Below are 12176 nucleotides of genomic sequence, written 5' to 3'. Positions count from 1 at the left end.
TTGAATTTTTCATTTCAATATATGATCACATTTTCTGTTCATATATTTTATGCAAACGATAATTATACTGAATAGAGTAGAACTGTGATCTTTTGTGATGCTTTTTGATACTTCATGAATGATACTTAATGAAATTTGAACAACGAGCTGTTTACCAATTTGTAGGAAAAATACAATGTCACATATGATCTTTTTGGCCACTTCATAATTCAGCTTCTGTAATAATTTGCTACCTCTGCTCATAACTAAACTATAATTCATCCACTCACCTCCATCTCCTCCAGGACGGTTTTGCACGGGGCCAGCTCCTTCATGAGCTTCTTGGTGGCCTTCTTCTCCTTCTTGGCCAGCTCCTTCGCTTCGTCCCGTTCCTTTTTATCCTTCTTGTCGGACTTGTGCGAACTGCTGCTACTGCTACTGCTACCGCCGCCTCCGCTCACCATCAGTGCAGCTGGCTGCATCTGCTCCTCGCATGATTCCATGTGCTTCTCGGAATCGTACCCGGACCCGGACGCACACGCGTTCGCACTCGAGGGCGAATAGTATTCGGCCGAACCGGCCGATCCCGACGTCGGTGTGGACGTGGCCATGCTACTGCTATCCTGGCAGGGTTGCTGCTGGGGCGTCTGGTGGCCATCGTAGTGCAAACCATCGTTGCTGGCCATGGAAATGTTCAAGCTGTTTTCCATGTTCAGGCTACTGCTGTGGTCGTTGGGTTGCATCGTGTTGGGAACATTTCCGCCCATGCTGGCCGGTTGAAATAGATGAGATTCTGGGTGAGACTGTTGCTGCTGGCCAAATGAATTGTACTCGGGCACTTGCTGCTGGTAATACTGGTGATGGTGCTGTTGAGATTGATAGTACTGCTGATACTGTTGCTGGGGATCGTAACTGTTGGCCACGGGTGGTGGCAGTTGGAAACTATTCAGCACATTGGATGCCGGCGTTCCCTCGAGATTGGTGTATTGCGACTGCTGTGGATAGGCAATGCTTGGCGGCTGCTGATGTGGCGGTTGTTGTGGTTGCTGTTGTTGCTGAAGCTGACTGAAATCTGGCTGCAATGGCATCGATGTTGAACACTGTTGTTGGTTGGCGGGCACAGTCGACGACGACGGCTCTTCATGGGTCGTGGATGCTACTGAATGTGCTGGACTGTATTAATGGGTTTTCTCGTTTAATGTAATTCGTTCTTCTAGTGGTGGGGGTAAGGGGAAATGTGACATTTCAAACAACGATAGCTACCTTAACGGGGTGGAGTTGATATTGGAACCTGGGTTGGACAGTGGCGTGACGGGCATTCCATGCGTCGACGGTGGGATTTCTTCGTGGGAGGAGTTCAGCGAATGGTTCGCCGACTGATTGCTCAGGCTCGATTGGTTCAGCTGCGACGAGGATGAGTTGTGTTTGTCCTTTGGCGGTTTCCTCTGGGGTTTCTTCTTGGGTGGGGCTTTCGAGATGCAGTTTTGGCAGTACCATTTGCCGCGGGGATACTGAAAGAATTTCAAAAAAATGTAGTTTTCAGTCACAGAAAATCAATTGGCGAATTTTGTACTTACCTTCAAAAGGGGAGGAATATAACAGTCCTGGTGGTACGCCCGAGGGCATAGCTCACAGTAGACCATCTTACCTAAGGGGGGTGGCCGTAGACCGCCACAGACTATACATTTTCGATCCCCGGTAGCTTTATTTTTACACTCAAAGCAGTACCTGAAATGATTAAACAGTTTAAAGAGATATCTCACGGAAGCATAAAATGAAGGGATTTTATGAGACACGGTAATTCCGCCTTCATTATTTTCCATATTACTAAACAATCTCCTGGATTTTTGTTAGGAATTTTTGATAATTAAATTACATTTTTTTACATTTGTTTAAACAAATCGTTGCGGAATCTTTTTTTATGGCCCAGCATTTGTTTTATCCCAAGCGTTTAGCCTTTAGTTTGCGTGAAGGAAACCCAAAACTTTAATATACTTACCAATCCCCATCGGGAATCTTGTCCATCCGTGGCTTGAAGCAGTACGTATGGTAGCCCCGGTCGCATCCGTCGCACAGTAGCAGTTTGTCCTCCTGCTCACCCGACTGACAGAACTGGCAATTCTGCAATAAAAGTTTAGAACACGGAATTGGTTTCGAGCGGTTCTTCAGCGATCCCTGCTGCTGGTGCTTTTTGGCTGCCAGCGGGCTACGATGTAGTTGCATTAGTTGTTTTAGCTGGTTAGTAGAACTACTCCCATAGTGAATGGAACGCTGCCGGGAAGCATTAGGATCATGGGAAAGGTCAGATTTTGAACTAGCAGTCAGCGGACAGAGTGCAGTCATCTCAGCGTTCAGATGTTGGTCAAAGGTCTAGTGGTGAACGTGTCATATAGTTGTCAATCGTTGGTTGGTAAATTAAATGCACGGAACCAAAATGTAATTCAATCGAGAAAAGAACAGAAAAGGAAACACAGAAATGAGTTACGATAAGGTGAATAAATAATTTTTAGAAAATTAACATGCGCAAGTTTAAAAAAAAATGAAATGACAAGAATTTACTCAAGTAAACAATAAATTATATCCGTCCTCAATTTGGGCTATTTATAAGACTAATAAACACGTATGCTAGACGATATATTATAGTGTTATTGATTAGTTGAATAATATTCCCGAATCCAGTGGACCATCTACTCCATACGCATGCTTGTTTCCCAACATTCTGATTCCACAATCTTGCACCACATCATGAGGAATCTCTGGCTTTCAAATTGTCTGACATCCAGCGGGAAACCTGAACCCCGACCATCTATACATAGTATGAAACAACGAAGTTGACATGACATGAAATTTGGCACTGTGGTTTGACACAAATTTTACGCCGCGAACGTAAATGTTCTTATTATCCGATAAAGAATGCGAACAATTTGCACTTTTCGACTACGACAGCAGCGAAGCGAAGAATTAAGCGCTTGAGAATAATATTACGGCTTCCCATTTTTACAGTGGGTTTTGTTGAACTTCTATAAAAAGCTTCATGTGTCCCCAAGCAGGCCCTATCAAAGCGACCGTGTGCCGCTCAAAGCGCACTAGCCTAGTCCTGGTGTTGGGTGGGACTTTAAACAAATTTGACCCGACTGATCGAGCGTCTGTCCACCAAGGAGGTGCGGCTTCAACAGCGTCTGTTCTGGCATCCAGCGGCTGAGTATGAAATGCTATTCCCCGGAAGCTATACCTAAGATGGCAGCCCCATCCCGGTGGATAGGGAACCTTGGGCCAACAACCTACTGTTCCCGAAACATCAATTTGTTCGAGAATCCGATAATGAAAAAATACGGACTGATTTTACGGCGACGACTCTTAGCGCGAAACAACGGACACGAATAGGAACATGGAACGTTTTAACCCTAGCCCAGCAGGGTAAATTGGCACAACTTGCCAATGAGGCACGCCGCATGAATCTTGAGATCCTGGGACTGAGTGAAGTCCGTTGGCCAAACTTTGGAGAACACAGAACGCCGTCGGCACAAGTTCTGCTACACTCTGGTTTACTTCCTACTAAGCGCTCAGGCACACTCTGGGCTTATAAAGTGGGAACCTATAAGTGAAAGGATAATCGTTGCCAGATTTAGAACACGGGTCCTTACTATAATCCAATGTTATGCGCCAACCTATGCTGCCGATCTGCAAGACGAAGAGAACTTCTACAGTCAACCGTCGTAGATAGAATTTCGAAGGGTGATATCAAGATCTGTTTGGGCGACTTCAATGCGAAGATCGGATCCGACAACTCGAACCATGAGCGCATTATGGGACGCCATGGTCTTGGAGAAATGAGCGAAACGGAGAGCTGTTCGCCCAATTTTGTGGTAATAACGACATGGTGATCGGGGGATCGCTCTTGCATCATCGACCGGCTCACAAGGTCACGTGGGTCTCCCGTGACGGCTTTACAGAAAATCAAATCGACCACATCTGCATCGGGAACGGAGCCTTCATGATGTACGTAGTGCCGATATCGCGTCTGATCATCACCTCTTCATCGGCGAAAGACGCCTGCGCATTGCGCGGATTCGTCGGCAGGAGGAAAGAGTTGGAAGATGCCACGGGGAAACGGTCCTTCGTTGAAGAACTGGAGACGCGTGCTGCAAATATCACGGAAGGTGTGGCATCGTGGAAGACCAATGGACCGCCATCAAGAATGCCTTCATCGCCACCAGCGAGAACAATCTTTTGAACAATTAATCACCGATGAGACTTAGAGGAAGATAGAGAAGCGAAGAGAAGCCAAAGCGGCGATAGAGCGATCAAAAACCAGAGGAGCCAAAGTCTTAGCCCGTCAACGATACTCGGCTCTTGAGAAGGAAGTAAAACGCTCATGTCGACGGGACAAGCGAGCGTGGGCAGACTCTCTGGCCGACGAAGTAGAGGGCCGTAGCAACTGGGGACATTCGCCTCCTCTGCGATATCTCACGACGCTTAAGCGGAGCGAAGATGAATGCAACGATGCCTGTGAAAGACGCGAATGATCGATCAGTTAATGACCGACCCAACTGACCAGCTGAAACGCTGGTTCGAACACTTCGAACAACTTTTTCAAGTGCCAGCAGTGCTAGAAATTCAAACAGCCATCCAAAACATGAAATCGAATGAAGCCCCAAGGGTCGATCGCATATCAGCCGAGATGCTCAAAACTGACCCCATGACATTCGCTCAACTACAGCAACGTTTATTTCGTAATATCTGGGACACCGCAACTTTCCCGCTCGACTGGATTCAAGGTATCATAGTGAAGGTACCCAAAAAGGGTAACCTGACTGTATGCGATAACTTGCGAGGCATTATGTTGCTGTGTACCGTTCTCAAAGTTCTACGCAAAGTCTTCCTAATCCGGATTTAGGAGAAGATCGATGCGGCTCTCCGGTGGCAGCAGGACCATATTGTGTGGACCATATTGTTACGCGAATCAAGATCAACGAATTCCAAGAGTCCCTTTACTTGGTATTCGTTGACTACGAAAAAGATTTCGACCGTCTCAATCACGAAAATGTGTGTGGCGCCGCAAGGGGGTTCCTAAGAAAATTATCGGCCTCATCGAGGCACAGTACGAGGCCTTTTCGTGTAGAGTGCTGCACAATGGGGTTTTGTCCGACCCTATCCGCATCGTAGCTGGTATGAGGCAAGGATGCATTCTATCACTGTGACTGTTCCTCATCGTAATCGATGAGATTCTGGTAGATGCGATTGACCGTGAACCCAACCGCGGGCTGTTTTGGCAGCCTATAATCATGGAGCACCTAAACGACTTTGAATTAGCTGATGACGTTGCACTTCCCATTCAAGGGCGATCTGATATGCAGAGTAAGCTTAACGACCTTGCCGAGCGCTCCTCTTCGGCAGGTTTAGTAATCAACGCCAACAAAACCAAATCGTTGGATGTGAATACGGTGACCCCTTCCAATTTCACAGTAGCCGGGCAACCAGTGGAGAATGTTGAAAGCTTCCAATATCTTGGTAGCCAAATGGCGTCAGACGGCGGTACCAATATCGACATAGGCGCACGGATCAAAAAAGCAAGGGCTGCCTTTGCGAGTTTAAGAAATATCTGGAAAAACATACAGAAAAGTGAACGCACCAAAATACGAATATTCAACTCTAACGTGAAATCTGTGCTGTTATACGCTAGCGAAACATGGTGTGTATCAGTGGAGAACACTCAACGGCTGCAGGTGTTCATTAACAGATGCCTGCGGTACATAATTCAGGCCGGGTGGCCTCCCAACTGGATCTCAAACTACGAGCTCCATCGTCGTTGTCACCAGAAGCTGATAGCAACAGAAATTCGGGATCAGAAGTGGGGCTGGGTCGGCCATACTCTACGTAGGGGCGGAAACGAAATCTGTAAACAAGCATTAGACTGGAACCCAGCGGGACATCGCAGCAGAGGCAGGCCCAGAGGCTCATGGCGGCGAAGCCTCAATAAAGAAATAAAAGAAGTCGACCGAAATCTAACCTGGCAACATGTTAAAGCGATAGCTGCAGCATGGACAACGCTCAGGTTGGAGATATTTCAAGTCGGCCCTTTGCAACACCGGAGGTGTACAGGATCCATAGGTAAGTAAAGTATGTTCGAAAGTATAAAAAAAATTGACACCAATATTTGCATGATTCTAGTCGGTCCTCGGAACCTGCTGTAAGGAAAGCAGTGGACACTATCATCCTGAAAATGTTTCTGTGATCATCGTCTAGCAAAGCCATGTAGTTAGATGTCCATGTTCGCATTATTCCGATTTGTCATCCTTTCACGGTCAGAACATACCCTCGGAAAACCCTAAACATCTCCTGTACTCGACGACCGATTCGAAATTTGGAACGAGGGCAGAATACTATAGAAAAGTTTCCCCGCCCGATGGTTCCGGTTTCATAGAAATCGGATTATTTTAACCAAAGTTATGCTGATTTGAATTTCAACGAAATCTTGCCTATCTCAACCTTTTGTTTTCTCAACCCTGTAGTAGATGGAGTATTTGGACCAATGGGATATAAAATAATAATAGTAACTTAGATAACTTAGTAACTCAGATGGAATGACAAATGAATAAAAATAAAAATTTAGAAGTTAGTCTACTCTTATTGCTAAAAGGAAGTAGCCTTCACCAATTATTAACACTTTAAAGAGCATGAGAAGCTTTCAAAATGTGTCAATTCAAACGAAAAAAAAAGCATCGATCACAATGAAAAATTGCGAATATGGCGCGATTATCAATTTTAGTGTATGTGTATTACGTAATTTGGGGCCAAATCCTTACTACAACTAAGCTAACAAAGCATAAAATAGTTAGTGAACTTGATCATAACTACTAATATTCTGTTACGTTTAAAGCACACTGCAACATCTGAAGTAGGTATCCATTCTAAATATTACAAAAAGAGTTTTCAAACGTTAGTACAAATATCGATCAGTTCAACTTACGGCCTTCATGATGCTCTTGTCCCACGCGACGCACGACTCGAGCACGTACAAAGCCATCGACAGCTGGGCGGTAGTGACCGATCGTTCTACTGCGTCGCGCCAGGAAACAAGACCTGCAAAACAGTAAATCCATCGTAAAAATCAAAACAGTCATACCAAAACAAAACACAATTTCTTACCTTTCGGAATGTTTTCGTCTTCCGAACTATTTGAGCAGGTGGAGGCATTCGCCAGCGAGTGGTGATGCGATTCCTGTTGTGCAATGACGGCCATTTGTGCTTCCGTAGTACTGCAATAAAAATAATCCAACGTTAGCATCGCAAATGGCCCGCTGCCAAAATCAACAACGGGTTCCGCCAAGAACCACTTGTTCACTACTTTAACTCACTTGATTCCCAGCGGCGGCTTGAGGTAGCGCCTCTCGATAGCCGCCTCCAATCCAGCGATACGATCCCGCAACAATTCAATCGTCACTTCCTCGGGGACTTCGTTGTCACTCTCGCCCTCCCGTTGCGGCATTTGCCAGCCCTTGATTTGCATCGATGCCGACGCCACTTTGTCTTCCATAGCTTCGATTTGATCTAGGAGAGCAATTTCCACCCTTCGGGCAATGGCAGGCCGCCACGCGTTCCATGCCTCCGTTTCAGTCCAGCTGTTTTGTGGCGCGGGCTCGTTCTGATGAGAGATCGGGTAGGGCGTACTAAGATTCACACTTTCCGATAGAGATTCTAGAAGGTTTTGTCGGAGATTTCGCTCTCGCACTCCTCGTGGATTGAGTGATTTGATGAGTTCGTTCAGTTCTTCAATATCATTGATTTTCCACCAGCCATGCCGGAAGTCCTTTGGAATGGGCTTGATTGCCGGTTTCTTCAGGAAGCCCCGAGTTTTGATCTCTTCCAGTTGCTTTTCCTCCTCCGGAGTCATTTGCAGTGGTTGAAACTGATCACATTGCACATAGGCGGTCAGGTTGCTTAACGTAAGTGTCATGTAGGCTGGGAGAGTGAAGGAACCGTATTCCTCGGATTCACCTTCGTGCTTTATTTCGGATTTCACATCGGAGTGGCTCTCGTCGGTTTGTTCCCGCTTTGGTGTTACTGGTATAAGCTGGGGTTTTAAATCAGCTAATTGCTCCGGATCTTTTTTCACCCGTTTAGCAATAACGTCGTTCATTTCTTCTTCGTCTAGTCCGGACAGGGATAAGAATGATTCATTTTTGAAGTGAATCTCTACTCCTTTTTCCAACGGAACGCTAAAAAATTGGATGTTGTTTCCGATATCCCAACGGTTGCCCTGAGACTGGCAGATTTCTTTGCAGGTGATGTTCGTATACACTTGGCGTGCCATCGCAGCCGGAGTAGTTCCCTTGAGCGAAGGAAGTGGACATTCCGTGCTGCTTAGCGGAAGATCTTTATTCACAATCGAGAACCACCGTTCCATCGTACAGTCATCGTCTCTCTTGAACTCGAACTTGACCAGTTTCTCATCTTTGCCTTCAACCATTTCGACGTCCTGCCCACCAGAACCGATTTCGCCCATTTCGCCACCGGAGCTACCGATTTCACCGTTCTCCAGCTTTGGCTTAATATCACAGTTGCTTCCGTGTCCCCCATTGGCTGCAGCCATCATGTTAGGATTTTCCATAATCTGATCGCTACCGTGCCTATTTGCTTCACCGTCCTGTGTATCGTCATCCGGAATTGTGATGGTTGGGGTTTCCTCCTGAATAAGTTGAACCTATTCAAAGCAAAAAATGAATTAATAATTTAGTCAGATGCATAATCACACGTGGAATTAAACATATTCAGCTCATAGAATAATATTGATCCTACTTACATCACCATCATCCTGCTGCAGATTCACATTCACGCCTCCAATTTGATTGTTCACTTCGACAATTTTGGTTTCGTCGTGATTGTTGCCCTTTTGTACCAGGATAGCCGTCGGAATGGAATCCTCAATGTCCATCAGGTGATCTTCATCGCGTTTCTTCTTCGCGCCCAACTGTATGGGTGCCGGAACTGGCGGTTCGTGGACTACCGGCGGCATCGGCAACGCGGTTGGCATCCTATGAGGATCTTCCACCGGTAGCGGCATGGGCTGCGACTGGGGTTCCGCTTCCGATTGTGAATCGGTTCGTGTTTCTTCGCAGTTGCTGAAGCTAGTTCGCGAATTGTCTTCCTCCTGGACATCTTGAGACTCGCTGTCGTTGGCGCTTTCCTGATTGAAGAAGTCATGTTTCTTCTTGCTCCTGTTCGAACGCTTCCTTTTGCGTTCCTCCAGTCCGATGTGATGAGGGAAATCATTGGAATCTTTGTTTTCCTTGTTTTTGTCACGATCACGCTTGACTATGTCCGCTATCGTTGGAATAAACCGAGGAATGTCGTCCTCTGGTGGAATCACATCTTCCATTGGTTCTTGTACCGGTGGAGCCGTTTCAGGTACAGCTGGTTCCTCCGTTGGAACCGTTTCCTGACTAGCATGCTGCTCCTCGAGAGCATTTTCGTATTTGTACATATCCTGCTGAGCAGATTCCATCGCTTCTACGTAGATTCCGCCACATTTAGAGAGATTCCAGTAACGGCGCCAGTAGCGATCCTGGCCGAAGCATTTAACCCGTAGTTGGTTCAAAGCATGCTCAAGCTGTTGCTTGTTCTGGAAAGACGTTTCTAGGATGCGCTCATACTTCCGCTGCGCTTCCTCGGCAGTTAGATGAGCGTCTTCGTCTTCTTCCAGCTGAGTTCCCTCGCTTTCCAGGTCACTGTTGTCGTCGTCATTTCGTTCACTCGGTGCATCATGGATCATGGATTTGGAAAATGGATTATCCATATCAGCTCCTCCGGAGGGCTGTTGAGATACGTTTAGACCGGACATATCACTCATTTCGTTGAAACTCATATCCTTTGATTTGATCATGGAATCATCGTGCATCGGAGTGGGTGGTGCCTTAATGGGACTTTCTTCCATTGGAGTACTCGTTCCGTTGTTGAGTGGTTCTTGGCTGGAGCTTAGAGGCGCTTCGTCCTTATGATTCTGTTCCGATTCTGGTATTGGAGCTGTGGTATTTACATCCACCGGAACAGTCGCTACACCTTCCTCCGTTTTTTCCGGCTCACATTCAGTCTTCTCCTCCCCTGATTGTTGTTGTTGCGGTTGTGTTTCGGTAGGATTTTCTGCATTTTCAACACTGGCAGCAGCTGCTGCTGCTTCTTCGGCTCTCTTCGCTTCCTCAGCCGCTTTCATAGAAAGCGATTTCTCTAGCGCTGCAGCTTGCGCTTTCTCGTACTGCTCGATTCGTTGTTTTCTTGCTACAAGCATCTTATATTTCCTAATTTTATTATCCAGAAGATAGCGATCCTTCTTCAGCTGTGCCTGAGTATCTAAACTACCTTCGATCTGCTTACAAACGGCTTTGTTCATCAGCAAATCGTTGCATAGCATGGCTAGAATCTGCGCTTTCGTGGCCGGATTGATGGAAACAAAAGGTTTATCCTTCAACAGCTCCGACAACTTGTATCGGGTGTTTTCGGACAGTAGCGCATAGAATTGCCTATTCTTATCACTGGCAGTTTTGATATCCTCCTCCGTCGGTAAATGGTGTCGCTCTCGTTCTCGCTCCAGATTGATTCCACTCTGCTGCCGCACTTCACCGTGTGCCACGGCATACAGGTATATCCGTAGAATTTCCGAAACGTTCGAATGGGTAATGTCAGCTTGGCGGAGGGTTTGACCGAGCAGTGTTGTGTGCCGCCCGGGATTGGGGATTCCCGGATCCTCGATGGCGCACACCAGAAGGTGCGTCATCACGGAAAGTAGCTCCTCTTCGGCTTCTACGGCGTTATCGCTCGTTAGCGCAGCATGAAGAGTCTGCAGCGTTGGCAGTGTTTCCATTTCTGGTGGATGGGGAACGGAATAATTTTAATAAACTGAAAAGATAGTAAACATGAGGGTAGTTACCTGTAGATTCGCCAAAACCAAGCGTTTCACCAAAGTTGTGCAGGAATTCGAAAACCATGAGAAGGTCGGAAAAGCCTTGTCCTGTTAGTTTCATACCCGTAATCCTGGGTATGGTGAAGAGTTCCGTTTGGTCAATGATTTCTGAATCTTCTAGCGGTTTTCTACAGATTTGGAAAGTAAAACGGCGGTGTTAATTATACACCATTGTTGCAGACTGAAAAACAGTTTATGTTACCTCAATTCCTGTAGAATGGTGGTGTCTCGCTTTCGCATGGCAAGTTTCTTTTCGCGTTGGATCAACTTGTCAAGGATAACCTAAAGAAGTAATACATAGATAAGGATAATTTTGGCCCAATTTGGTAGAACAAAGTAATTTTGATAAGTTACCTGGTGCTTCTTTTTCTCCTTCTCTTCAAACTTCCGCCGCAGCTCCAACTGTTTGATGAGGGCCATATGCTGTCGTCGCCGTTCTCGCTCCTTTCGATTTTATAAGGTAGATAATTGAATTGATCAGATTCAGATTATGTGATTGGGTCAAATGATAGATTTGTGAATAATGAGTTTAGTTTAACCATGAACTACATTATTTAGTGGAATAAGTAAGTGAATAGTGGAAAAGCTTATTAAGGAATTTTAAATTAAAATATTCAAGATGATACAACAAACAGAAAAATGTAAGCGAAAATAAAATAAAACTACAAGGATGCATTTAACAAAAAAGTACTTTAGGTAAGCCAAATAAAGCATCATGAAAACGTTTCCAGTTAGAATAGTTTTTTTTATTTGTTTGGAGAAACATCAGTGTACCCTTAACTTACATCGAGTAAAAAGCCTGTTCAAATAACGAACTTTTTCACTTGATAAATAATGTGTAAACAATAACATCAAGGTAATAATTATCAAGTAATAAAACTTGCTATCTGAATAGGCTTCAAGGAAGATATTACTGTTTCTGTTTTAAATTTGGTATTGTTTAGTCTTAGTAGTCAAAGTAGCCCCCGGAGTCAAAAGAAACCCCGCACGACGGTACCTAAATGGTACTTCTCTTCATTTGGTATGGCTGTCATAAGTCGATAGTGAATGAAGTGGCGCGTATCTATGAGTATAAGTATACCAAACCGTTGCACGAAGAAAATAAATGTTGATGGTGCACAACTTTTCAAAATCCCAGTTTTGAAGAGGTGTTCCGAAACGCAACAGCATGTCACGATCGGGAATAACTGTTGATTCATACCATCACTTTAATACTTATTAAAAGTTTGAAAAAATAAAA

General features: G+C 45.4%; 1 protein-coding gene across 3 annotated transcripts; it reads right to left on the bottom strand.

Moving 5' to 3' along the window:
- Window positions 1-242: 242 nt before the first annotated feature.
- Window positions 243-11422, bottom strand: LOC134204447 (bromodomain adjacent to zinc finger domain protein 2B-like). Of its 3 annotated transcripts, none has more exons than XM_062679272.1 (11): window positions 11291-11421; window positions 11139-11218; window positions 10904-11064; window positions 8783-10839; window positions 7338-8683; window positions 7129-7238; window positions 6950-7062; window positions 1979-2100; window positions 1557-1707; window positions 1243-1490; window positions 243-1152 (listed from the first exon to the last, which is right to left on the bottom strand). In XM_062679272.1, the coding sequence occupies exons 1-11, from the start codon at window positions 11354-11356 to the stop codon at window positions 258-260; spliced, it is 5349 nt and encodes a 1782-aa protein (XP_062535256.1). In that variant the 5' UTR covers window positions 11357-11421; the 3' UTR covers window positions 243-257. The 3 variants fall into 3 exon arrangements, with proteins under 3 accessions (XP_062535256.1, XP_062535257.1, XP_062535258.1); XM_062679273.1 differs by having other exon boundaries at window positions 968-1138; window positions 11291-11422; XM_062679274.1 differs by having other exon boundaries at window positions 968-1135; window positions 11291-11422.
- Between the last annotated feature and the right edge of the window lie 754 nt (window positions 11423-12176).

This window comes from Armigeres subalbatus, unplaced genomic scaffold (genome assembly GCF_024139115.2).
Source record: "Armigeres subalbatus isolate Guangzhou_Male unplaced genomic scaffold, GZ_Asu_2 Contig588, whole genome shotgun sequence".
NCBI lineage: Eukaryota > Metazoa > Arthropoda > Insecta > Diptera > Culicidae > Armigeres > Armigeres subalbatus.
This window is presented reverse-complemented; position numbering and strand designations above follow the sequence as displayed.